General features: G+C 36.3%; 1 protein-coding gene across 1 annotated transcript; it reads left to right on the forward strand.

Moving 5' to 3' along the window:
• On the forward strand, window positions 1–27944 carry LOC109003988 (dynamin-related protein 1C). Its single transcript, XM_018982337.2, has 16 exons — window positions 1–380; window positions 486–549; window positions 1962–2069; window positions 12671–12772; window positions 15610–15660; window positions 15769–15830; window positions 17016–17106; window positions 17214–17278; window positions 17455–17649; window positions 17738–17857; window positions 17951–18021; window positions 21147–21372; window positions 22360–22410; window positions 26167–26395; window positions 26566–26705; window positions 27495–27944. Exons 1-16 carry the CDS (start codon window positions 249–251, stop codon window positions 27618–27620), a joined length of 1833 nt encoding a protein of 610 aa, XP_018837882.1. The 5' UTR covers window positions 1–248; the 3' UTR covers window positions 27621–27944.
• Window positions 27945–27993: the final 49 nt, after the last annotated feature.

Raw genomic sequence — 27993 nt, forward strand, 5'->3', positions numbered from 1 at the left:
CAGCTTAAGCAAATTACATAAATATTCAAGCATGCAACTATAGTATTATAGCAGTTTTTCCCGTTTATTCTTCTTTCCTCTCTCAGATTCACGTAGTGCATTTGATTGAATTCAAAGCCTCATTGTTGATCCTGCATTCTCTTCTCGGATCCAAATCATTCTATACCCTAAACCCAGATCCCATATTAAATCTCCTGCAATTCTACTAGACCATTTTGATTAGATCTTCGATCTCTTCCAATCCCAAGATGGCAACGATGGAGAGCTTGATCGGCCTCGTCAACCGCATCCAGCGAGCCTGCACCGTCCTAGGCGATTACGGCGGCGAGGGAATGTCTCTATGGGAAGCTCTTCCTTCGGTCGCTGTTGTCGGAGGCCAGGTTCCGATCTTTCAACGTCCTTTTCTTCATTTTACAATTTCTGGGTTGGTCATATTCTTGTTTGCTTGTTGGTTTCGAAATTCTTGTTCTGTTTGTGTAAATCAGAGTTCCGGGAAATCTTCGGTTTTGGAAAGCGTGGTTGGAAGGGACTTCCTGCCTCGTGGATCCGGTAATTCTTGATTGTTCTGCCCATCTTTCTGAGTACCCACGTTTATTTTGTTGCTTGTATTGTTCTCTTTAGTTATGACGCTAGATCTACGTTTTTTTTTCTAAGACAATTAAATCTAGTTATTCATAGCCTCTTTGGTACCAAAGCTCATTTCTAAGTGAGGCATACGTTCAGCATTGCATTAAGCTCAGTGGAGTGTGAGCAATCGATTATCGGGTCCTAAAAAGAAAACAGAATCCAGAAACAGTTTTTGGTTTCTTTGCTAGCTTTCTAAGATAAAAATTTATTTCTAGAAGTTTTTATAATATTTTTATATCGATCTGGATCATAAATATTTATTGATATAGGATATGATATTTTTATTAAAATCTAAATTTGCTTTGCTTATCCTTCTATTTTTTAATTAGATGTGATAATCAGTACCTTTGCGAATATGATTATCAATGTAATTTTATTTTCAATATCATCTTCTAATTATATTAAAATGATTCTTCATTACTAATTATTTGGTTGAACTTTTTGTCTATTAGTTTTTTTGTATGTAAAATAAAAATTTTTATTAATTACAAGAATTTTGGGGGCTCCAATTTTAAAATTGAATAATATTTTCTATTTTTTTGCTCTTTTTTTAAAGTATTTCATAGCCAAATCATATCATGGAATCAAATTATTAAAAAGATGATGAAAAGAGGGAGATATGAAAGGCACTTCCCTTTAAATTTTCAGTTTTTTTCCTTCAAGTAGATATTAAAGGCACTTCATATAGTCAATAGACTTCGTTCTAGTACAATTTAGACTTCTGTCTAGGATTCAATTAGCTGAACTTTTCAAGCCCTCCACGTCTCTCCTCTCTTTGATACAATTATCCGAAATGAATACATTTATACACGTCTGTCAAGGTAGCCATTTTCAACCTTTTTTTCCTGATAGATTTGCAATGGCTAATCGCTAGCTTTTTTGCTGTGAAAAAAAACATCTGAATATTTAAATTAGTGGGTATCTAGGAGGCAAATGATTTTTACTGAAGAAACATGTCTGAAATAGTGCACTTATTGCAAGTGAATGTCCTACTTACATAATTTTCCAGAAAAGTATGCAAAGCCTTTTTATCTTGTCAGGAGGCCTTGTGGTTTTTGGGGTCTTGGGCAGTTCCCTACCCCTTTGCCCAGCAGTCTTTCAAGTCACATTTCTCTCCATCTTATTGATAATAATTATGTCACCAAGATTAGAATAATATGGTAGGATGATATGCTCTTCTCTTGGACAAACACAAATATTTGGTTTGTAATTCCTACTTGAATAGCTTCTTTTGTGTGCCCCCAGTGTAATTGGGTTGCGCCTTCTGTGATTTTTAATTAGATTACTTAGAAAGTAAGATATTTTGTTCTTAATTAAAGTTCTCTGATTCTAAGGTATTGTTACACGGAGGCCGTTGGTGTTGCAACTTCATAAGTTGGACAAGGGGCAATCTGAATATGCAGAGTTTCTGCACGCACCAAAGAAAAGGTTTACTGAGTTTGGTATGTCTACTTTCAGTAAAAGCTGCAATTTTCTCTCGGATTGTAGTCTATTTTCTATCAGTTGTGTTTTTCAAATGTCTAAATTAATGTATAGTCATTCATAAGGATTCAATTTATTGGGGGTAGCTACTCCCTACGTACCTGGATATCAACTTCCATGTTTATCAATAAAGCTTAACTTATTTATAATAAAAAATTGTGGGTAGTTGTTCAACATTTTCAATATCTTTAACATAATACTATATTTTCATTTTAACTATAGGAATTCTTTCCTATATAAAAAAAACAAACTATAGGAATTCTTTGCTAGCTAGTTTTTATTAAATTCTTTGATTTACCCAAATTCATAGATAAAGTTTTCTTGATAAAAGGAATACATGGGTTGAAGATGAGGTTGGGTCTTTTGAGACTCCATTTGGCATGTTGATATGAGATGTAAGCTTAGAGACAAATAACTTCTTTTGCTTATATTGAGGCGTGTGATTGGGAGGTGGATTACTTCACTTCTATTTTTGATTGGCTATTCCAAACAAGCTGAGACAGGTTTGCGAAGCCAAGCTTTGGTGGGCACTTTCGAAGTGAGGGGGTATCTGAAGTCAGATCGTTCTACAAGGCCATGTCCCATGCTGGCACTCATCAACAACATTTGGAATTCTAAGGTCCCAATGAATGTTTTGTGATGCCCCCAGACCCTCGCTTGGGATGTAACGGAACTTGGAGCATCGGGACATGCAACACATGGTTGCATACTCCCGTTCATGATAGTTAATATGCAATGCATCCTAGTATGTAACTAGCAGTATGCAACAATCGCAGCGGAAGTAGGGTGACTAATAAAAATTTTATGCCAAAATGAACTAAACATCCCAATAGATTAAATTAACCATAAATAGATACTGCCTTAGTGCCTTACTTCAGAGGTCCACATAGTAAGGCAGAGTACAGATATAAAGCGGGAGATAGAATCTTTTTACTACAAATACTACATCAAAGTTTCAAATCAATTTTCTCATCCGCTCTATGGTGTATAGAGTCATTGCTATAAACACTAAAATCAAATCCAGCCTCCGCTCAGGATTGAGCTCATCCTCAACCATCTGAAACCAACAGTTCATCGTGTTCGTCGTATGCTGGTCCTAACACAACTTCTACCATTCAGGGGGGAATGGTAATGAGACTACCACAGCGAGATTCCTTGAAATCTCAGTAAGTGAAACAACCAACTTGCACAGAGATAAGTTATGCATGATTAATGATAAACATGAGATGTATGCAGAAAAATCCGTATTTGTCTCTCATCCAGATTCCTACATCTTTTAGAAAAACTTTAATGTACCTTTTCTTACAGAGAACATTTTTCACTCCATCTTTACAAAAACATAACGTATGGTATCATCACAGTTCCTTATATGCACTGTGAGTACCTGCTGGTGACCACAATACAACTCATGTTGAAACTACGTCTTTGTCTGCAGACATTGTAACCCAATGCATTGGTATCATACATTTCATTATAACATATCATCATAATGTTTACACCCACCAGCATTAGGTGTCATATACGACTTCGTTTCGGCATTCTTTAAAAAGAATCCATTCGAAACCCGTTGATTTTTTTTGTCAACCTAAAGGTTACCACTTCATTTTTACTCACTTCAAAGCAAAAAGAGGAGTTCCACTAGGATAATTCTCCATTCTAGTCTTTGGGGTCATGATAAAATTTATTTTCATGCTATGCTTGAAAAATGTATTTCATGACATGTGCATAAGTAGTAAGCTTCATGTCAAAATGACATTTATATGCAATATGCTAAAATGATGAGAAATTTCACATGCATGTAAACAAGTAATCAAATGCATAGCATGAAAATTGTAATAATGAATGTGGCGTTTATACAATAATCATAAATAAATTATCTAAGAGTAAGTTAGAAACTAACTTATAAACTTTCCGGATACTTAAGAATTTGGTGCAGCTGTAATAAGAGTTATTCTAAGTTAGAAATTGTAAACTAAAGAAGATGTTCATAATAAAAAAGTTCAAACAATGATATTTACAAAACTGCCCCTATATTTCTCGAAATTGCCACTTAGGCCCTAAACTTTCATTATTTGCATTTTGGCCCCAAATTTCACCAAATTTCACAAACCTCATATTTTCCAATTCTAAATCCATATATGACCTTAGAATTGCAAGAATCAATCAACTATGCAAAAATCTATCCAACTCGTGGCATGCATTTTGTGGGCCTTTTTGTGATTTCAAGCCTATAACCAATTTGGATGCATGTGTGATCAAGATTCATCAATTAGAAAACCTTAAATCTGATCTTGGAAACGTGTTTATAACTTAGATTCAAGTCATACGAGTTTATCCCAACACTTATGCATTGATTAACACCAAATCATCATAAAACCTTCAAACCGAGTGCATGCATGATGTTTCTAGCTTCTCTTTGTCATTTTGGGTTTTAAAGCCTAAATAAATTAGGCCTTCTAACTCTCATCTTGATAACAAAACATTTCTAGATGTTTAACACTCATGCTTTGGAAACTTAGTCAAGATTCCTCAAGATAAACTTCAACCAAGTGTAACCCGAAACATGCTTGATGATCAACACAAGATATTGATTTGTAAACCTATCATGACATGTTGTTTTCCTCAAATTTAAACCTCCAATCAATCATTCAAGACATTGGTAAAACTTGTAAGATCATATCCAGACATGTCATGGCTAAAATTTCATCCAAAAATAATCTATTTAAGCAAAAATCCAAATCTGAACTGAAATGCATGTCTTCAAGTTAAACCTCGTATAACTCAATAAAATCTTCATTCTCATGCCATGATTCAAAGCCTAACATGTTAATCTAACACCCAACAAAAAGATAGGGTAGGATTACTCACCAAACAATGGCTTTGATGCTCCAAAAAATCAACTCACTCCAAGAACTCACTCTCAAACACTTGGTTCCACCCTTTTCTCAAACTAGGAGTATTTTGCTCTCAAGAATGCTAGGAGAATGCTTGAGGAAGTTGTGTGAGGAAGTGAGGGGTGAAGGAGGGTATCTATAGGACTCAATGGAGGGGTGAGAGGCAAGGAGGGGCACGACATGGCTGAAGGGTGAGTGTTGTGAGTGGAGGATGTGGGCGATGGAGGGTGTTGAGTGCAATTTCAGTTGTATCATGGCTTGGTTAGTTGAATAGTGGCCTAAAGCTTCATGATTACCTCATGGTTAAGTGCTAGAAGATGGCCATAGGTGCAGGGGCTGAGTTGTTCTAGAAATATGAAACAAAATTCACAAGGAAATACAAGTGATGGCTGACGGTTTTGGTTCCGCCCAAAACTGTCCAGGTTTGATCCCTCTCTTGTCCCATCCTCTTGGTCTGATTTGTGGGCATAATTACCACCATTGAGTAGCTTTCTCAGGTGGGTAAAAAGGTGGGGTTGGTTGCCAATTGATTGGGTTTGAGCAGAAAATGAAGAAGAGGTTTTGGATGTGCATGGGTTTTGGTCAAAACGATGTGCTTCACCATCCCAATTGCCAATCGGTTTTGATGCTCATGGGAGGGGATTGGCCAAGCTTGTAATGGAGTGCTTTGAAGCACTTTCTTAGGGTGAAATGGGCAGAGGTGGTGGCGTGTAGAGGTGGGTAATTTAGGTGCAGAAAATCCTTGAAGGAACAAGGGTACTCGGTTGGGACAAAACTTCATTTCCTAGCTGAGATAGTTGTGATTTTGGCTTGGCTTATGGGACTGTTTTTGGCCACCTCTTAGGTCTGATTTTAGGTGACATGATGAGGTTTGAATGGTGCAAAAAACCTCTTGAAAAGCTTGTGGAAGAGGCGTGGCTTTGGTAGCTTGTTGAAGGGTTGCATGGTTTTACAACAAGGGTGCCCATTGGTGGGTTGTTGTGGCATTGACATGCCTTTGCCTCAAGTGACATGGTTGGGTTAGTTCTAACCTTCAAGGGTTGTCTAAGAGTGATGCAAAACAAGTATAAAAGACAAAAATTTCAGATCTAAAATTATGAAAAAGAGAGTTTCAAGAAAACCATACGAGTCATGATGTTTGAGTTACTATTCATGGGCATGATGAATAGTAACCTTAACTGTTAGAAGTCTTACCATGGTTGAAAGGGAACCCTAAGGGCGTGTGGGTTGGGTTTGGGAAGAATGGAACCTAATGGTATGGTGTATGTGGGTCCCACATGGAAGAGTGATATGAAATACAAGGCTTGGGCTTCAAGGGTTGGGTTCTTATTGGGCCATATGAACAAACCTTTTGTGGGGGCCTAGGAGTGGACCTTTACTTGGCCCCATGTCCAGATTTATTGGGCCTTTCCTTGGCCTCAATAGTTTACTAAGTGTCCGAATTTTGGCTCTTTCCTAAATTGGGCCAATAGCCTTGGATCTTACCAAGTTGAGCCCAATAGTCTTATTTCTTCTAAGTTGGGCCTAGTGTCTTGTGTCCATCAAGTTGGGTTTAAAGTCTTTGTGTATATCCTTAGGGCAGGTTTGGGGCATAAAACAAAACATAAAATTTTCATCTCATCTCATCTCATCATTACATCTTTTTCAAATTTCCATACAAAATATAATAAACAATTCAACTTTTTCAAATCCCAATACACCTTTTTCAAATCCCAAAACAATAATAATATTAAAACTTAATATTTTAAACTTCAAAACAAAACACAAAATTCTCATCTCACCTCCCAAACCTACCCTTAGTCCATCTCATCTTCGTAAGCTGAGGCCCTTATTAAACCACTCTTGGGCCTTCTCCAAATTCATCTAATATTTTAACCAAGTCACTTAGCCCACCATGGCGGCAAGTCTCCACAATGCCATGTGTCATTCTTCCATTCGCCTCTTGGCACATTTCCTCAAATTTAATAAAACATTAAAATTTTCTAATAATTCTAACTAAACCAAAGGTGTAAGCTCTTTTGCCAACTCAAGCTCCAAAATTTCCTTTCTCAAGTATCAACACCTCTACTTAGCTAGGGTCATACCTACTAGGGTTAAGGCCTAAGGTGTTTTTAAGTAGGGTGTTACATGTTTAACACCCCGTCCCCATAGGGTTAAAAATAATGCCATTGTTAGAAATCAAGGGGACTCGGAATGCTACTAACCTTTAAAAAGCATTACTTAGAAGCTGAATATAAAAGATTCCATAAATTCAAATAAACCAAAATCATCCTTTATTAAAATACTGAAAATTTAAAAGAGAGTCTGCAGAATCATTTATTAAAAATAATTCAAGTATTGTGCTTAACAAAATAACTTATTAAAAATTAAAATATAAACAAAAATCTCCATGACAATCTAGGCCTCTGCCTTCACTTTCGGAGTCATCTCTCGTCCTGCCGCATCATTCTCACATTGACCATAACCTGGGTGGTTAAAAATTTAAAACATACAAAAATGAATCGAACACTCAATATGCAATACATCACACAGTAAATGTAATATAAACATTGGTTTTCCTTGAAAACATGCACTTTTAAATGCATAATCAAACATGTACATGAACTGTGCAAAAATGCCTTAAATTATCTTACACTTTCCTTATTGGCCAGTACCTATTGTTGACCCTAGTGAGTTAGGGTTAGTGATCTTGACAATCCCGATTCCACCCATGGCCCCGGGTTAGGAATCCATACATAAGGATGGCATCACTAGGTGCACTACCAGTGTGGCCATCTTGGCAATGCAATATGCCCTTATCTTATAGTATCATCTTACTTATCATAACATTGGCCATTACATATCTTAACCTTCATACATTCACTCATGATTATACTTGCATGCTTTCTTGTTATACTTTGTCCTATTATATCTTATCAAGAGGCATGGAATTCACACAAAATTATGATAGTCATAACATATCATGATGCGTGTACAATAAAAAATAACCTAAAACATTTGCATAAAACCATGGCATTTACTATTCATCATGGCACTCAAAATACTTTCATCATGACTTGGGTACATAAAAAGGGGTTTCAATGAATATGATTTACATATATTAATGCTTTGAAAACCATGATATGAGCAACAAGCTTTTCGTTTATAAAATGCATTCATGATTGGTTTTAAAAAATATGCAATTTGAAAGATATAATCATAATTTCTCACATAAATTTATAAAATATACGTGTCCAAATGACATGATCTTACTTATATATCTTAGAAAACATGTGTGATAATGACGGGTGTGATCATATTGCTTACTTCGCAACTTTAGACAACAATTAGCTCATCGATAGTCACCTATTCAATAAAATTCTTAATATCATATCAATTTATAATCTCGTACATGATCACTTTAAAGACTAAAACCTCGCTTAATTGGACTACTTGAATGCCTATTGATTTACTAAACATTCAATTAGCCCCTAACTTTTGCTAGATCACTTTAATTATTTTGGTCCATCATCCTCCATCACAATGCATACCTATGCACCTAATCTTCTCTAAGCAAATCCCTGACTCTGCATGCTATTAGCACTAGTTTATGTGAATTCATATGACCCTAAGGCTGGGTTTGGATAGACAAATCTCCTTATCTCATATCATCTTATCTCATCATTACAAATTTCCTAAATTCCCATACAAAAATATAATAAACAATTCAACTTTTTCAAATCTCAAAATAAAAATAATACTAAAAAATTATATCTAACAATATTTTATTCAACTACTTTTCAAAACATCTCATCTGAACTGTCTATCCAAACCCAACCTAAGCTTAATGCATCCATCCATGTTCAAGCCTATACTATATGTCACCTGAATTGCTCATGATTTCTCCTTGAAAAATCTGTCCCTATGTTTAAACCATCAAAACCGAGGGTCTAAGTCCTCAAATATGCATGATCTCATCCAAATAATCATCCTATATGTATGCTTGCCCAATCCTGTGTATAAACATGCATTCTAATGCCATAAAACCTATTCTAACCTTAATGCATCCATCCATGTTCAAGTCTATACCATATGTCACCCAAATTTCTCATGATCTCTCTTTGTAAAATCTGTCCCTATCTTTAAACCATCAAAACCCTGGGTATGCTTGCCCAATCCAGTGTATAAACATGCATTCTAATGCCATAAAACCTAATTCTAGCATGTGTATTTCCTAGCCCTATATGAAACCCGAATTTCACTAATTTCATATAATCTCACAGCATTAATCTAGCATACCTATCATAAAAGAGGGAGGGAGAGAGAGAGAGAGAGAGTTACCTAATGGAAGACCTTGCCAAGGGTTGGGTTGGTGTACACGGCTTGGCCAAGTGATTTGGATCTTGATCTTGTTGCTTAGGGTGTGAATGTTGTAGCAAGGGTTATGGGGCTTAGGGTTTTCAGTTTTGGCACAGAATATAAATTTTGTGGCCTTGGAGTTGGGCAAGCTTGGGGTTCATGTGATGGGAGGTACACTCTCATATGGGGTGTATAAATAGAGTTTAAAGGGTATAGAGTCCAAGGGGTGTGGCAGCCCTAGTATTCTGGGCTTAGTGGAGTGTTTGAATGTGATTTGGAGCCATAGTTGCCATAGCAGTTGGGATCATTGGGTGAAGGGAGAGTTGTGTTACCATAGGTCTTGTAGTTGGAGTAGAACTAGACTTGTGCATGCAATTAGAAATGTAATGCTAGAAGGTTTCGGGTATGATATATGTGGGCTTGACTTCATGGGCTATCTATGGGCTTGCCAATGGTAATACTTGGGTTGCTCATCCTTACATGGGCCTAATGGGCCTACTGGGCTTGTGTAACACACCCCAAGTGTTTGATAAAAATATACACAGACCTGCTCACTTCGAGGGGAGCACCTCCAGAAGAAAGAGAAAGAGAAGACGGTAAAAAGAGAAATAAACTTTGGATTCCGATTTTGCATGCTATTACAAGAGTCTCGTTCCCCTACTTATACTAACCAAAATGAGAAATAAACTTTGGATTCCGATTTTGCATGCTATTACGAGAGTCTCGTTCCCCTACTTATACTAACCAAACCATTAACTACTAGGGGGCCAAAGGCCAGCACAACTAAAAAAAAGGAAAATAACATAAGCATAACAAGTCTAACTGTGATACCCCATATGATATGGATAAGGGTAGGTGGTGTATGGGATCCCACATTGCTTGGGAAGGAGAAGTTCTTGCTCTTTATAAGGTTCCAATGGGGCTTCAATTGTATCATTGACTAGTCCTTTTGGAGTATAGGCCATGTGTTTTGGGCATTCCATTGGGGCGTTACAAATGGTATCAGAGCCTATCCCAATCAGAAATGTGGGACTTGAGCCGTGCCACCTACAATAGACAGGTCCAACGAGGACGTCGGAAATTTAAGGGGGGTAGATTGTGATACCCCATATGATATGGATAAGGGAAGGAGAAGTTCTTGCTCTTTATAAGGTTCCAATGGGGCTTCAATTGTATCATTGACTAGTCCTTTTGGAGTATAGGCCATGTGTTTTGGGCATTCCATTGGGGCGTTACAAATGGTATCAGAGCCTATCCCAATCAGAAATGTGGGACTTGAGCCGTGCCACCTACAATAGACAGGTCCAACGAGGACGTCGGAAATTTAAGGGGGGTAGATTGTGATACCCCATATGATATGGATAAGGGTAGGTGGTGTATGGGATCCCACATTGTTTGGGAAGGAGAAGTTCTTGCTCTTTATAAGGTTCCAATGGGGCTCCAATTGTATCATTGACTAGTCCTTTTGAAGTATAGGCCATGTGGTTTGGGCCTTCCATTGGGGCGTTACACTAACAAAGTAAGAAATGGGCCATGGCCCAACCCCACTAACCCAGGCATTAAACACTCAAAGCCACGGGCCGAGTCCAGCCACTACCCAACCCACTATGGCTTTAGCCCATATTGTCACTGTAAACAGAATTGTGACAGCGTGGTAGGCTTAAAGGCTAATTTCAAACCTAACCCTAACTCACCCTCTACAAAGAGAAATCCTAATTATAATATAACCCTAATTTTCCTAAATTAGAAAACTCAAACTTTCGGAGGTGTTACATAATGATTTTTTTTTGTTTGGATTACTACTTTAGGGAAGATACTCATTGAGGAAGCGATGATTATATTGGTCGATTGGTGCAAGATGTGTTAGAGAAGTGGAGATTTGTAGACCATCTCTTGCTTTGTGTGATCTACTATTGGTTTATTGAATTCTATCTTTTGGATTTTTCTTGGGTTAGCTTGGGGTTGCTTCATCGAGTGAAGGATCTTCTTGTGTGCTAGAAATGACAGCTTGGTAATCATAATAATCAGTATTTATGGAAAGTAATTTTGTCTTGTCTGGTGTGGCGCATTTGGAGAGAGAATGAAACCTATAAAGATTACGAGAAGTCAGCCCCTAGGGGTTGGCTCAAGTGGTAAGGGTTTTGTTCTTGGTAGTATGCTCTCTCTAGATCTAAGGTTTGAACCCTTGGGTTCAAAAAATTTCTAGGGGCCAAGTCCCGTGAAAAGCCAATTGTTTACTAGTCTGTATGATGGGGACGCGTTACACGGATTTGGGGTTTAACAAGGTAAAAAGACATGTTGCATTTGTACAGTCTCTGAGATTCCCTGTCATAAAAAAAATTGTGAGAAGTTGGTACTCTTAAACAAAAAAGAGATTGTGAGAAGCCAGTGGTAAATCTAAAGGTCTTTATATCCAAAACCCTTTATATATGGGTGGCTGTTCATTTTGTTTCTAGGTTTTAGAGTTTTTTCTTCCTTTTACATTTTTGCTCAGATGTATTTTGTGTATACTTCCTATGTACTTGAGTTTTAATAAAATCTTCATTTCCATATTAAGAAAAAAGGTTGCCTTTCAGGGTTATATCCTTAAATCTTTTACTGGGTTCTACAAAGCATGATTGTATATATGATTAACACAGATAACACCATTCATATCTGCCAATTATATTTCATTTAAGGCTAATATCAATGTGGAAATTTGATCGGATGGGAATAAACTTCGATATGTTTATAGGACCCTATAAGTCCTTACATCATACTGTAATTATTATTAATTTAGTAAGTATCAACAGCTAAATCATCTAATAGTCTGTTCACCTGAGCAAATTGGTGCAGCAGTCACCTTGCTCTCATGCAAGAAAACTCTATCATTCACCGAGAGAGGAAATTGTAAATGATGTTGGCAATGAACTCTCTTTCTACTCTGTTTTGGGTATCAATTCATGCTGTTATTGGACCTCCAATGGACTCTAATGCATGCCAAGCATACACTATGGCAAGTCTTTGTAAAAGCAGATTGCTCAATGGAAATAATTGATGGCATTTTGTTCTTCAAATATTTTCTTCTCTGTACGCGTTGAATTTGAATATTAAGTCTGATGCACTGACATAAAGAGACTAGCTTATGTAAAATTAAGGTGAGTATTGTCCTCTTTCTGTTAAGTGCTATCTTATCTCCATTCTTTGACTAGGAGGATGCACTTGTCATATTTTTTACTTTCTTGCCCAAATTAAGAAGTTTGAGACTATTTGAGGTTTCTTCATCAATCATTTACTTTTTCTTGCTGTCATTTGAAGTCAAATGATGTGTGTCCTGTGTGCTTAAACAGCTTCGGTTCGTAGGGAGATCCAAGAAGAAACAGATCGAATTACTGGGAAGACAAAACAGATCTCTAACATTCCAATTCACCTTAGCATATATTCTCCAAATGGTTTGTATTTACATATTTTTCTTAACTGCATGCTGACAAGTTTAAAATGAATAGAGTTCTCTTATATAAACCTCTTTCATGAATTCAGCAGAGTCACTTGTTCTTGTTCCGGTTATCCTCTCTGATTTACATTTTTGTTGTAAAGAAAATGAAATAGTTCCTGTCTCTTGATGTATCAACTTCGAACTTGTAAATGGTCTGTTATCCTAGTTTGTTAATTCGAAATATGCGCTAAGTTGCCTTTCTTTATGCGTGTTTCTATATTTTATTAGTATTCTGGAGGCACTAGTAATATCTGATCTTATTTTTATTTGTGTATTTATTTATTATTAAGGGAGTTGCATTCTAGTTGTTGAGTTTTGAACATGTGTGCTTTTCTTGCAGAATTGAAAATTATCATGTCATAGGGGAAATTACTTCAAACTTTGTTGAGATCAAAACTAAGAGCAATATTATTTTCCCTGAGGTTGCGTTTAACATCTATGGTGGCCATCTATAAGTTCTTTGGTGTCAGCATTATCATTTCAGTACCAACTCTTATGGCTAACTTTCTCAGACATGTTCAACGCTACCAGGATCATAATGTTTAAGAAGAATAGTTAAGTATCATGATTTTGAGTATGAATCAGAGAAATTTAGCACAAGATATTTATATTAACTAACATTGAACCGTAATGTATGGTAAATCTTACTATTAGGTAAATAGTGAATGACACACGATATTTAAAATTAAAAGATGCTGGACTGTTGAGTTTAGAAAGAAGATACCCATGCTATGAAACTACAGAAATACACCTAGTGTGCATCCACTGCCAAGTATAGATGCTTGAAGTTAAATGGAAAACCCTAGCTGTAGTGAGCGTGTTGATGAAAACTTTCGGGGTACAGCTCTCACATTTTTTGAAAGTCTTGCACATTTATCTTGCTTTACGAGATGAAGGAGGTGAATATTTTTCTTTATTAAATATTGAATAGTGGATAATTAGTTAAATCTAGAGAAGTTATATGTATGATTTTTATCTAAGACCCAGCTTCTGTGCTTTAAAAATTGGATGCTGTACTGTAAAGAACAAGCTTGTCTGTCATCATCTTCATCATGAAAATTGTTATCATCAACATCCATCATCATTATCATTATCATATTTCCATTCACGGAATGCAATCTGGGTCACAATGGGAGTTTCGTTGCCTCAGTAGGGGAGAGATAACCACAGTATAGCACACACAAGAATTACTTTTCTTGCTCCTTCCTTCAGCTGGGTGAGCCTCAAGGGAAGAAACTTTATAAGGGAGCTGTGTTATAGACCCCAACAATCCCTTCCCTACAATGACACTTCTGCAACTCAAACTCGTGACCTCTGGTTTAAGTACTACTTATAAAATCACATTAGGACCCTATACCATGCCTAGGGGATGAATAGCTATGTGACACAATCTCGGACCCACTCCTGCAGAGTAAACCCCGGTCCCGTGCACCATACCCTCGGAAGTTTCCTTACACGGAACTGGTTAAATCGCTGGCTTTTCACCAAGGGGTGTGGCCCTAAATGATTGTTTGCACCCATGAGGTGTTGAACCTTGGACCTTGAGGGAGTGATACCCTAAGACCAAGGCCTTCACCACTTGGGCCAACCCCTTGGGGTTTATGTGACACAATCTACAAGATATTTAAAAATTATTACGGACTAAATTTAATTGATTAGAGCAGATTTTTAAACAATTTCAGTTTTGATGAATATACAAACCCATCCATAGATATCATTAACAAATTCATGAAAATAAATAATATCAAGAGACAATACATTTGTTGCCAAGTGAAAACGTTTAAAGCAAGCTAGGGATGCTACTCATCATCCCACACCACACACCTTACATTTTTTTTTCTATTTTATTTTGTTCTTGCTAAACTAACTGAGTTATTCTACTCATCATCCATACACTACATATTTGTTACGGGAAAAAGGAAAAAAAAAAAATTAAAAGAGGTGTGGTGTGGTGTATGGGATGCTAAGTAGAATTATTCAAAGCAAAAGAACACGTTAGGGCAGTCTACCTAAAAGGATCCAATGCACCATTTATAGGTTTACATACAAGTAGTCCAATTAGAAAACCTTTACAATCATCCCCTTCCCCAAAACCTTTGTAAAAGAAAGAACCTTGCTTGTACCGATAAATGATCCGTTTGCCCCTACCATGGCAGCAGTCAAAATTCGAACAATCTTCGAACTTGGCCTTTTCTATTGGAACTTCAGTGGCTGAATGTGTCTTAGATAATACAAATCACCAACTTTGCCTTTCTCGTGGTTTTCAAAAACTCTAGAGATTAAATGTAGAAGCATGGGAAATCCCTCTTTTTGCGTTTCTCTCTATTGGCTCATGATAATGATGGTTGTTCTAATGAATGGGTCACTTTGGAAGTGAGAAGAGAGCTCCTGTGAAAACTTTAATTTTAAATTGCCCAATCTTGAAAAATCAAGTTGCGGCTCTCATGACAAGTTCTTGACAGGCAAGTATCATAATTTTAATGAATTTCTTAAAATTATATAACTGTGACCTGTAAGCCTCTCATTAGAAGCATTTAATTTACATAATAGACATGAAAAATCTTATGTGTCAATACGTTTTTCTATCTTTCTTTCTTATGCAGGCATTTATGAGCTTTTCTTATATTTTTTCTACACAGTATTTCTACTTTTCTTTATATTCATTATTCTTCATTTTGTTTTCTGAGAAACTCTAATTACTATATAAACTCTACGTTGTTGGGAGTTTTTTCTGTTCGAGTCTCTTTATTGTTTTGTGTTATGATGATTATGTGTATAGTTTTTGTGTGGCAGTTGTAAACTTAACCCTCATTGATCTTCCTGGCTTGACAAAGGTTGCTGTAGGTAATTTCTATTATACTTTTGGGTTTGATCTGAAGCAATCGATCCCTTCTGTTTGCTTAAAAGTAGTCAATGTACACATTTAGAGATGCAGAATTTTGGCTTTTGCAGAGGGACAGCCGGAAAGTATCGTTGAAGATATTGAGAACATGGTTCGTTCTTATGTTGAGAAGGTGAGGATGCTTTACCTTATCTCAATGAAAGATGTAAATTTACTAAAGAAGAATTTGCATTGCTCAGATATTGGATATCTAGAAAATATATTCAATAAGAAAGATTTCAACCAACTAGATGGGTTTTAGTAAATTAAGAAAAGAAGATCCAGCTGCATTCCCATTTCATCCCCTTCACACTAGGATCCATGCTGAAAATAACTTTGTTACTTCACAGTAGTAATATATATTATATATATTCCATGGGCATAAGTAGCATCTCTTTAGGAGGTGAGAAGCAGCAGATTCTACTTCCTAGCTCGATAAGTTTAGCTTGATAACCAACTCTTTAATGGGTCACCATAAATGGTGACCATCCCGACTCATGTCCATACTTTGTATTTGCAACCTTCATTTCTCTGTATGCCAACTACTTTGGAATGTCAAAACATTTTTCTATTAATCGTCTTTCTCCTCAGAAAATTATCATATCATTTTAATTACACAGAATTTTTCATGACCAATAAATGCCCAGAGCTTGATCCCCAGTCATAAAGGGTACTTTCATTTGGCCAATATCCCCGTGCACACTTTCTCTACAAGTTTTTAACGGTTAGTACAAAGGGAGTGACATAACCATAATGTTGGGAAAGCTATGAGAAATGAATGTGAAAGCCAAAAATATTGTAGGGTAGCTCCTAAAGCCACCCTACGCTCTGCCCAATGTCCAGCTAGTTTCAAAATCAATCTCCAAATCGATCCTTGTAGACCTAACAGTCTCACATCACCCATTCCACTGATCTGTCCTCCATTTCGAAGTAGAAACTCCTCACATCTTACTTAGAGAGTGGTCCATTTTTTATTGGCATATTGGTCTTTGGTTGGAAACTTTCAATTGTGCCTATGTATTTATGAAAAATATATTGGGGTGGGATTTTTCGGTAAGGGAAGGGTGGGACTAGGGGTTGAGTTCATACATAGACCAGAAACCGAGGAATCTATGCTTTGAGATTTTTTGTCATTGATGTATTTCGTGTCTTTGGACTGTAATTTTGGTTAAGAGATTGCATTAGCTAGATATTTTCTACTTAGAATATCTAATTTGATTGTAAGCGTTTAAAACATAGGAAGTTGTTTGCACAGTAAATTATTACCATCCGGTTTTTACATCTGCCTAGTTCATCAAAGACTTTTCTGATTTTGTAGCCCAACTGCATTATATTGGCTATTTCTCCTGCTAATCAAGATATTGCCACCTCGGACGCAATAAAACTTGCTAGAGAAGTTGATCCTGCAGGTACTACGAAGTAGTCTCCATAAGTTTAAGGCAAGAGTTCTTTATTAACAATCAGAATGTATTGTACGCAAAAGATTTATTTTTTTTGTTTCATTTTGTATTTTCAGGTGAAAGAACTTTTGGTGTCGTCACAAAACTTGATCTGATGGATAAAGGAACAAATGCTTTGGATGTATGGATCAATCATGCTTTCAGCAAAAACTAACGAAATATATATTAAATTCATGAGTGCAATAACTTTATCTTCACCTGGTTCTTTTGTGTTTGTTCTTCTGTATGATTTCCTGCACTACTGAATATTGTTAGCTCTTGAAAGTCACATTAAGTCTGGTTGTATTAATTTTTAAGGTTCTTGAAGGGAGGTCATACAGGCTGCAACATCCCTGGGTTGGGATTGTGAACCGTTCACAAGCTGATATCAATAAAAATGTAGACATGATTGCTGCACGTCGAAAGGAGCGTGAATATTTTGAAACAAGTCCTGAATATGGACACTTGTCACATAAAATGGGCTCAGAGTATCTTGCTAAACTTTTATCGAAGGTTTCTTTATTATTCCCTTATGGTTGTTTTCTCACTGGGTATATGCTTACACTGAAAAATTACTGAAATTCCCACCCCTTCTCATCAGCATTTGGAGACTGTTATCAGGCAGCGGATACCAAGTATCATTGCTCTGATAAATAAAACCATCGATGAGCTTAATGCAGAGTTGGACCGTATAGGAAGGCCAATTGCAGTAGACTCTGGGGTACCAATTGGACCTATTTGTACTCTTTTTATTAGACACAACTTGATATCTTTTTTATCTTACTGACTTGTAGTGTGTTACCTGTATGTACAGGCCCAGCTGTACACTATTTTAGAAATGTGCCGCGCATTTGACCGGGTATTTAAGGAACACCTAGATGGAGGGTAACTTCTATGAATTATTTCTTTCATAATCTACTTCATATTCCAATTAAACAATTCTTGACAGGTTCTGGTTGATGTTGTTGTTTCGCTTAATTGATATACATTGGCATACTGGTAATTGTGGGGGTTGCTAGAGAAACAAATTTTTAATAAAATTGCACATACACTGAGTTGGAATTGCTAGTCTGCTAAGCTTAAAAAGAAAGGTGTGTTAGGATTTTATCGAGCCTCTCTCTAATTGAACTCAGGCTGGTATAAGAAATCTTGACTGAAGACCACATCTTATATTTTTTTGATAAATAAGAAGACAATTTTATTAATACGAACGAAATAGGCGAAACCCATGTACACAAGAAAACACCTAAATACATTCAAAGAAGCAGAGAATGACAACAAAAAGTCGTGAGTGGAAGCTGCATTAATCACTAAAGCAGAAAACCAATAAAGAGTACACAAAAAAATTCTGAATTTCCTCCAAAGTGCACTCCTTATCATTAAAACACCGCTCACTCCTTTCCAACCAAATGCACCACATAAGACACGGAGGAACAATCTTCCACACTGCAGCCACTTGAGAGCAACCATATAACCCGTTCCAACAAGCAAGAAGATCCACCACTCTCAAAGGCATCACCCAAGCCAACCTAACTCTGCTAAAAACTCCATCCCACAAATCCCTTGCGACTTCACAATGCAAAAGTAAATGATCCCCCCATGCTTCTTGCACATGAAGCAGTACTCCATAACAATTAGGCCACGCTTCCTCAAATTATCCATCGTCAAAATGTTCCAAGTGCAGCTGTCCATATAGAAAAAGCAAAAGCAACTTTGGAAGGCACGTGAGTCTTCCAAATGTGCTTCCAAGGAAATGGGGGGCTATGCTGAACAGTCAACACCTTACAATATGAACGAACCATGAACTTCTTACTTCCTATAGGCTTCCACATCATCTTATCTCTCTCATTACCCTCTATTCCAAGAGGATATAAGAAGCTGAAAAAATCTGAAACATCATCAAGTTCCCAATCCTGTGCATCTCTAATAAAACAAACATCCTACTGCAAAGAACCATTGGAACAAACTAACAAACAGAAACGAAAGCGTGCCGATCAGAAACCATACGGAAAATAGCCGGAAACACCATATTAAGGGCTCGATCTCCACACCAAACTTCAAACCAAAAACGGATCTTAGAACCCTGTCCAACATCATGGCTAACATGTTTAACAAAACTCTCCCTCCCCTTTCTAATGAACTTCCAAAGGCTCACACCATAGGTCCATAACCCCCCTAGCCTCCTTAGAGCACCAACCCCCCCCCCCCCCCCAATCACGCCCATATTTCTGCTCAATCACCTCCCTCCATAATGAATCCCCTTCTAATTGATATCTCCACAACCATTTTCCTAACAAAGCCTTATTAAAATTTCTCAAATTATGAATCCTCAACCCTCCATTCGAAATAGTAGCACAAACTTTATTCCAACTAACTAGATGGAATTTAGTTTGCACGCCTATGCCACCCCATAGGAATGCACGAAATAACTTCTTAATCCGGTTTGTCACCCGTGCAGGCAATGGAAATAAAAAGAGAAAGTAAGTTGGAAGATTGGAAAGTGTACTTTTGATTAAGGTAATTTTGCCCCCTTTTGATAAATACAACCGCTTCCAACCAACCAACCTTTTCTCGATCTTCTCAACCACCCCATATCAAGTAGCCTTAGCCTTGAAAGATGCCTCCAATGGAAGACCCAAGTATTTCATTGGTAGAAAAACAACTTTACAGCCCAAAAAGTTTGCCAAACAATTTATATTCCACACCTCCCCCCATTGAAATCATCTCGGACTTACCCAAATTCACCTTAAGGTCTGAGGCAGCTTCAAAACATAATTGTGACGCCCCCAACCTCTGCTTGGGACGTAACAGAGACTTAGAGCGTTGGGACACACAGCACAAGGTTAGATACCCCCGTATCTATGCAATGCATCCTAGAAATGCAACTAGTAATATGCAATAATCGCAGCGGAAAATAAGGGTGAAAATGAACTTATGCCAAAATAACTAAATCATCCCAATAATATAGATTTAACCATAAGTTTCAAAACATCAGGTAGCTTAATCTTAGTACAAAATATCAAGTTCTCCAAAAGGATCTAAACTTGTTGCTTCATGCGTTCTATAGCACGAAAGATTAGGCCTAGAAATATCAGAATAAGATCAAGTCTCTTGTCGACGTTTGGTTCCTCCTCAATCCTCTTGATTCACTGGTCCATTGGGTGCATCTGCATCCAAAACCTTTTGCTTTGATATCATAGTAAATCACCACTTGTGCTTACTTGATGGGAAGAGGTGAATTTATTATCTAAATATATTCTAACTTTTTGTTCGTCCAATAATGAGTTGAAAAGAAACAGGATAGGGACTAAAAGGGATTGAAATGTTCTCAATTTTTCCTAATTTCGCTTGTATCATCTATAGACCCATCAAGAGGAAATTTGTCCTACTTTTCAACCACGATCATTGCCCTTTTGTAGCCATCTGTAATATCTGATGCTCACTATTTCTAATACTAGTCAGCAAGTTCATGCATGAATTTTTGGTTCTGTTTCTGCGCTAGATAACTATTAATTTATAATCTCTTGAATATGATAGGGAAGTCCAAGTTTTGCTTGGAAAAAAGATTTAATGCATGAAAAGTCTCTAAGTTTAAACATGGGACTTCAGGTAGAACAGAGGTTGTAATTTTGCTAAACTGGATGCAAATATACATTCACATGCTTGTCATGTAGCTTGTATATATATTTTGTGAAATATAGCAGAAGATTCATAGAGAGTAATTGGTTTAGTTACCAAAAAAGCATAACGTACTAGCCTTTTTGAGACTCATATACATGTTGGACATGTACTGAGCTTGATTAGACACAATTTCTTTTCTTTTTTTTAATAAGTATATTAGAAAATTTCGTGTATGTGATATTTTGATTCTCCCCAGATATTTTTTAATATTTTAAATTCTTTAATTTTTAGTGAATATTAAGCTAAAACTTCCAGTTCTTTTTTTTTTTTTTTTTGGTTGCCTATTGGGAAAATTTATTATTACTTAAAAAAATTTCATACTACTTCAGGCGGCCTGGTGGAGATCGGATTTATGGGGTTTTTGATCATCAGCTACCAGCTGCTCTAAAGAAGCTCCCCTTTGACCGCCATCTCTCTTTGAAAAATGTCCAAAAAATTGTTTCCGAGGCTGATGGTTATCAGCCCCATTTGATTGCTCCAGAACAAGGATACAGAAGACTCATTGATGGATCTATCAGTTATTTTAAAGGCCCAGCTGAAGCCTCTGTGGATGCTGTAATGTTCTATATTTTATTTTATTCTAACTGATTATATTTTTTTGGCATGTGTATTTCTGCTAAAGATAAAGTTTTGCAGATTTATCATAGGAAAAGGTTACAGTGTCATGATGTGCATTTAATGCGATAGTTTTCCCCCCTTCCCTGTTATATACTCTTTAGACAAGTGTACAGTAAGATAACTCGGATTGTGTGAATGTTGTTTTATTGTGTGGATGGTAAAGTAGCACACCACATGATGGCTGTGCAGAAGAAAAGAATATTTTCTTCTCTCTCTCTCTCGTTCATTTAGCTCTTTTGTTAGTCCATGTCTCTTGTATAAGAATTTTGAAAGAAGTGGTCATATGTTATTGCAGAATAAGAGTTTTTGAGCATCTTAGTTCCTTCATGCATAGGGAATCCTACATGGAATGCTCATAAAAAAATTTTCTTCATATCTGCACTCAAGTTAATATTGATCTGTTAAATTTTGCTTCTGTGAATAGTACGTTGAGCCAGCTCATACAGCCTGTGAAATGAAGTGGGTAGGGTCTCTTTTGCAACACTGCTCTTAGTGCAGTGGTGGGGGAGAAAAAGCTTGATATTAGGACCTTTTCAACGTTTTTATCATATGTAAAAAGAGTTGGGTCTCTTGTATATTTCCTTTGTATTAAGGCCTTGGATTTTTTGTAATAAAATATTCTTTTACTTATTGAAAAAAAAGTTAAAGGAGTTGGGTTCCAATTGTGAATTACCCGAGTTGGAGCAAAAGATAATATTTCTTAATTCGGACTGCATAAAAGATATTAATAAGTATTGAAGATATTAATTTGCAGCAACCATCCATCACAGATTGTAGTGGCTTCTTTAGCCAGTTTAATCCATTATTAGGCTGATAATAGACTATCAAGACAGCTTTTGTTTTATTTGCAGTAATGCTCTTTATGAGAGGGAATTCTTAGTTAAATCCCCATCATTAATTTTTTTTCCCCTGTTATTTCCACAGGTGCACTTTGTTTTGAAAGAGCTAGTGAGGAAATCAATAGCTGAAACGGAGGTAAGCAATTCTGTGGTTAGTAATTTTTTCCGAATTCTAGTAGAGTTTATGTAACTGTAATCTTTTAAATGCTCTGTGATTGGTTTCCATCTACTCTGCTCTGATCTTTATATGGCAAACAGTTGTCATATTTGTGCCTAAGACCATTCTTGTCTTCACTATTAATACTCCTACTTCTGTTCCCATCAGGTAGAAATCAGCATAAATATGAGAGAGGAATATGGAATGTATTGTCAGTTCATTAGTTTTGAAAGTTACTTTAGCATGCTGGTCATCCCATGGTGTCAAGTTGGTCTAACTATTAAATCTGGCCATGCTACTTGATAGACATTGAAGTATCCTTTACCTATATAGATATGTTACCTTCTTTTCTTTAGCTTCAGGATTATGCATTAAGAACAGAGTTTTCTGTGGTCTCTAGAAAGATGTAGCCATTTAGTATATGGCTTCATGAGTTTTTCTTTTAGAACATGACAGCTGAAAGATGAAAAGAGAAACGGAATAGTAAAAAATCACTTTGTGGTGCTAGCTATAATATGACCCTGCTTGTCAGTGGAATAATGAAGTAGGACAGCAGGTTGAGGGAACTTAGCGATGTTTGGGGGCTTTCTGGTAGAAAGGCTGGACAAAAGTTTGGCATTTAGGGTTTCAATTAGGCCAAGGAAAGGAACAGTTTGAGGTTGGTATACAGGGGATTAACTAAGGTTTTCAGTTGGCTGTCAAGGTTATGAATAGTAGCAAGAGAACAGTGTTTTTGTCACAGTAGTTAACTGTTTTAACGGCTAGAAGGCTGAAAGAAGAAAGCTGGAGAAAACAGGGCGTTTAGTGTTAATAGGACGGTGCGTTTTAATGTAAAGGACTTTAATAAAACAGTGCATTTTATGTAGAGAAGAAGAATAGAGGGTGTGTTTTATTCTTTGTTTGCTGCATTTTACATATTCTTGTAACGGTGCATTTTGATTCTTGTAATTAGCAATTCCCACAAGTATATAAGTGGGAAAGTGTTCACTGTTCATCATCTTTGGACTGTGAAGGATTTCATTGGAGGCTTTTAAGAATTCCTCGAAAATTCTCTCCAAGATTTTCATTTGAATCTTGGTTCCATTCTTTTGTATTGTTGAGTCATTAGTTCAAGTTCTTTTCTTTTATTCTTTCCATTCTTTTGTGGGTCGAGTCACTGAAGTTTGAAGGCAAACCGTGACAGTTTTGGCCTCAAGTATTTGATGGATAAGTGGGTCTTGGGTTTCAAAATCTTTTATGTTAAGGAAAGAGAGGGATTGCAACTCAGATCTGAGTTTGGTAAAAATTTATTGAAATTGGTAGAAAATCAAATGGAAGAAGAAAAAGAGAGAGGGTCCAGAAATCACACCTAATTTGCCTAAGTATCTCACTTGTGTTTTCTTGGCATCATACCTTAAAGAAGGATTACATCACACAAAACTCGAGCATAATTGCTGCAAAATTCTCATAAAATATATTTACTAATTTTCACTATAATAGATAGAAACCTTTTTATATATTATTTCTAGTCCTTTTCACCAGAGACTAGGGTTTCAAACTAAAAATAATCAAAATATCTTCTAAACCAGGTAAGAAACTACTGAAACAAAACAAAACAAAAACAATAACATAAAAGAAGACTCATGGGCCTCTAGTACAGCACAGTTCATAAAATCTAGCAATTACTATATTACTGCTACTTAATAAAACTGATTAAAACTGAAAGAAAATATTAAATAATACTAGTACAGCAGCTCAAGCCCATGAAAATTAATATCACTCATTAGTAGAGTAGCCTAGGAAGGGTGAAAATTAGGTCCCATATTAAAACTAGACCATATTTCGAATTGCTTTGACCTAGTTTTTCCAAGAGCTTTTTGCTGGCTTCATGGAACAAAAGGTTGTTTTTGTAGTTTGTAGGGGTAATATTCTAAAGAAATTTTCTATCTAACTCAACATTTGTTACAATATTTTCTGTTACTCCACCATAGCATTGAGCTTATAAGTATTGCAGCAATTGTAGAACTGCGTAGTGCCAATATGGCAGTGGGATGATAATTGTGGTGAACAGTAGTGTTGAGTACCACAAATGACGGGCATGATCTGGATTATTTGAAAATTTTCTATTTGTATTGACATTTTTAGTAGTCACTTGTCCATATTGCATTTTTAAAAAAAATGAAAGATCCTTCCTAATTCACAAGCGATGATGTTATTGGTTGCTTCCTACATATGTGATACAGTTATTGGGGGTTGGATCTCTCAATTTATACTGTGGTGTCTTTCTTGGGTATCATCAGCCCCAAAACAGAGTGCAAGCAATCTATATATTTATTGAAATATTAATTAAATGATTAAATTTTTCTCTTCCCATCAGCTTAATTTTTGGAGTGTTTTATTATCATACATTGCAGTAATCTTAAATTCAGGGTCTCAGACCCTGAATTTACACCTTTTCTCATTTTTTTAAAAACATATTCCACGTGTTGAGTTCACTTTCTAAGGGAGAGTCTGGCACCTGCCTGAGGGGGAGTTTATTTATATGATTATATTGACTCCTCTTCTTAAGCTTTTAAGACAATTGTGGTCTAAAAATATTCTTGAATGGGTCTTTAGCATTTTTTCCTGAACAATTCTTCTTCTTTTGGATACTATTTTAGGTTGCATTTGGATGGTAAGACTATCTCAGATCATCTGAGATAATTTCGTACGGATGGATATAGTCTCCATCCCAACACACGACTTGTTTCATCTGAAAGAACCTCACTTTTTCCATCTTAACTCAGCACTGTTCATTGAAATGACTTTTATTTGTAAAACATAAATAAAATAATTATTCCATCGCTACAATAACAAACAAATCATTGATGGGATCACTTTTTCAATTTCTCATTAAAAGTTAAACATATCTCAACCTACTTGTTAATCCAAACACATCTCAATGGGACCTACAAAACCTACTCAAACATCTTAACTCACTACTATTCACAGATAAACTCAGATCATCTAAGATACTCTTAGGGCAGGTTTGGGGGGTGGGATGAGACACAAAATTCTCATCTCATCACATCTCATCATTACACATTTTTCAAATCCCCATACAAAATATATTAAACAATTCAACTTTTTCAAATCTCAATTCACCTTTTTCAAATCCCAAAACAATAATAATATTAAAACACAATATTTTAAACTCTCAAGCAAAACACAAAATTCTCATCTCACCTCCCAAACCTGCCCTAGCATCCAAACGGAGTCTTAGGAGACGTTTGGATTCGTAAGTCATCTCAGCTCATCTCAACTCATCTCACTACTATTCAGCAATTTTAACTCATAAATCTCACTACTATTCACAACTCATCTCATTACTATTCACAATCCATCTCAACTCATCTCAGCTCATCTCAAGTCATCTCAAGTCATTTTCGAATCCAAACGTCAATGTATTTGCATGTCTGTCTTTAACTAGCCTCATAAGATGAGTTTATGACCAACACATGGCAAGAAATGACGGAGCCTTGAAGATGCTTGTGAGAAATCAATGGGGGAATTCATGACTTTTTCCTCAAAATTCATTATGGCTACTTATATTTTTGCATCTGTCCCTTGTTTTCAGAACTTTCTTCTTTTTCCTTTTCTTATGTTTAGGTGAATGTCTTGTACACTTTCTGTATTGGTTGGCACCTTTTTCTGAGTTTGAATAAAACTATGGTATTACAAAAATGTTTATGCATTTCTATGTTATGGGAAATGCAGGAATTGAAACGATTCCCATCACTTCAGTCTGACATAGCAGCTGCTGCCACAGAAGCATTGGAAAAATTTCGAGATGAAAGTCGGAAAACAGTTCTGCGACTTGTGGATATGGAATCTAGCTATCTGACTGTGGAGTTTTTCCGGAAGCTTCATCTTGAACCAGAGAAAAACTCAAACCCATCAGGCCCAAATATGGACCGTTATGCAGACAATCATTTCAGGAAGATTGGTCAGTTACGTTCTGCTTATTTTTAATCCACATAAAGATCCTCTTTAGGTGGTTTGGTTTGTTTCCTTATATTTCAGATACACGAGTTGTGAATCTAAACTTTGAAGCACATAAATATATTCTCAAGATGCAAGCTGTAAGTGCTGAATATACTATCCAATTTGATACAGGTTCAAACGTTAACGCTTACATTAACATGGTTTGTGATACACTGAAGAATTCAATTCCCAAGGCTGTGGTCTATTGTCAAGTTCGAGAGGCCAAGAGATCACTGCTCAACCAGTTTTATGCACACGTTGGAAGGAGGGAGGTAAGGTTTTCAAATCCTTGCGTGCCTTGTCCTTAAATCCTCCACCTCTCCTTAGAAGATACATCTATTGAATGAATTTTAGTGAGGGTATATTCCCATGATATTGGAAAAATAAACGAGAAAGTTATATATGAACAATTTGAACTCGATTTTAATATATTTCTAATAGGTTTATACTTGATCTAAAAAAATATCCATAGGGTTTGGCAAAATCTTTACATGGATAGTGAAAATCCTTGGAAGTTAGTTCTCTTCTCTCCACTCCTCTTCCCTTTACCAAGTTCTGTTTATACATGGCCCAATTTATCACAATTTCCACCCCCAAGCATCTTCATTTCCCTTCTATAGAAAACAAATCCCATTATTTGCTCATTCTTCATCGAATCATATAGATTGATCTAGCAATGATAGAATTTCTATTCCATTCACTGAATATTTAGCGTCTTTTTTATATAAGCCTATTTATTCATCTTTACAAAATTTGAACTTCCGGAACTTATTTCTTAATGTGTATTCCCAATCGAATTCTTTGGGGAAAAAAATAATAAATGTTGATATAAATTGTGTTTATACCATCCTCTAGTTTGTCCAGATTTCCTTGTACTATTTTATTTCCTCAAAATTTGTTTCAGCAAGAAAATGGGACTGAATAATATTCAGACATGTAGTAATAACACTATGAAGGGTTGGCATAGTCAGTAATCTTTTCCTAGTTTTCCAAAGGAAGAAAAAATAGGCATCGTTGGACATATGAAAAGTAAACAATATTGTGCTGTGATGTATGCTCAGAAGGAACAGCTGGGTGCAATGTTGGACGAAGACCCAGCACTAATGGAAAGGAGAACAGCCATAGCTAAGAGGCTTGAACTGTACAAATCAGCCAGAGATGAGATTGACTCCGTGGCCTGGAAATAGTTGCATACTACAAGACCCAGCACTAATGGAAAGGAGAACAGCCATTGCATATTCTTTTTGTACACTAAAAATAATGGTAGTCTACATCAGTGTGATTTGGTTTTCCGCCCCCCTCTTATCGTTTCCTTTGTCAGCATCATTCTTAAAAGTTGATTTAAGTTTTATGAGAGTTTCTCAACTCTCATTTTTAAAAGATCATATACTCCTAATCATGTCTCTGTGTTATTATTTTAAAAGACCAGATTACAAGGGAATCCTAGTGTAAAAGTTCTCTTGAGGGGAGCACCTCCAAAATTAAAATTTCTTTTACTATTTTGCTTGCTATTACTATGTTCCCTGGGCAGTATACAGATTGTCAGACTCCCGTAATGCA

The sequence above is a fragment of the Juglans regia genome, chromosome 13, assembly GCF_001411555.2.
Source record: "Juglans regia cultivar Chandler chromosome 13, Walnut 2.0, whole genome shotgun sequence".
NCBI lineage: Eukaryota > Viridiplantae > Streptophyta > Magnoliopsida > Fagales > Juglandaceae > Juglans > Juglans regia.

Bases quoted from the DNA above. Each gene is read 5' to 3' on its own strand.
- LOC109003988 (XM_018982337.2), top strand. From the start codon at position 249: ATGGCAACGATGGAGAGCTTGATCGGCCTCGTCAACCGCATCCAGCGA. The intron at 15,831-17,015 runs GTGAGGATGCTT...CTGATTTTGTAG, and splicing joins TTCGTTCTTATGTTGAGAAG to CCCAACTGCATTATATTGGC. The intron at 26,706-27,494 runs GTAAGGTTTTCA...ATGTATGCTCAG, and splicing joins CACACGTTGGAAGGAGGGAG to AAGGAACAGCTGGGTGCAAT.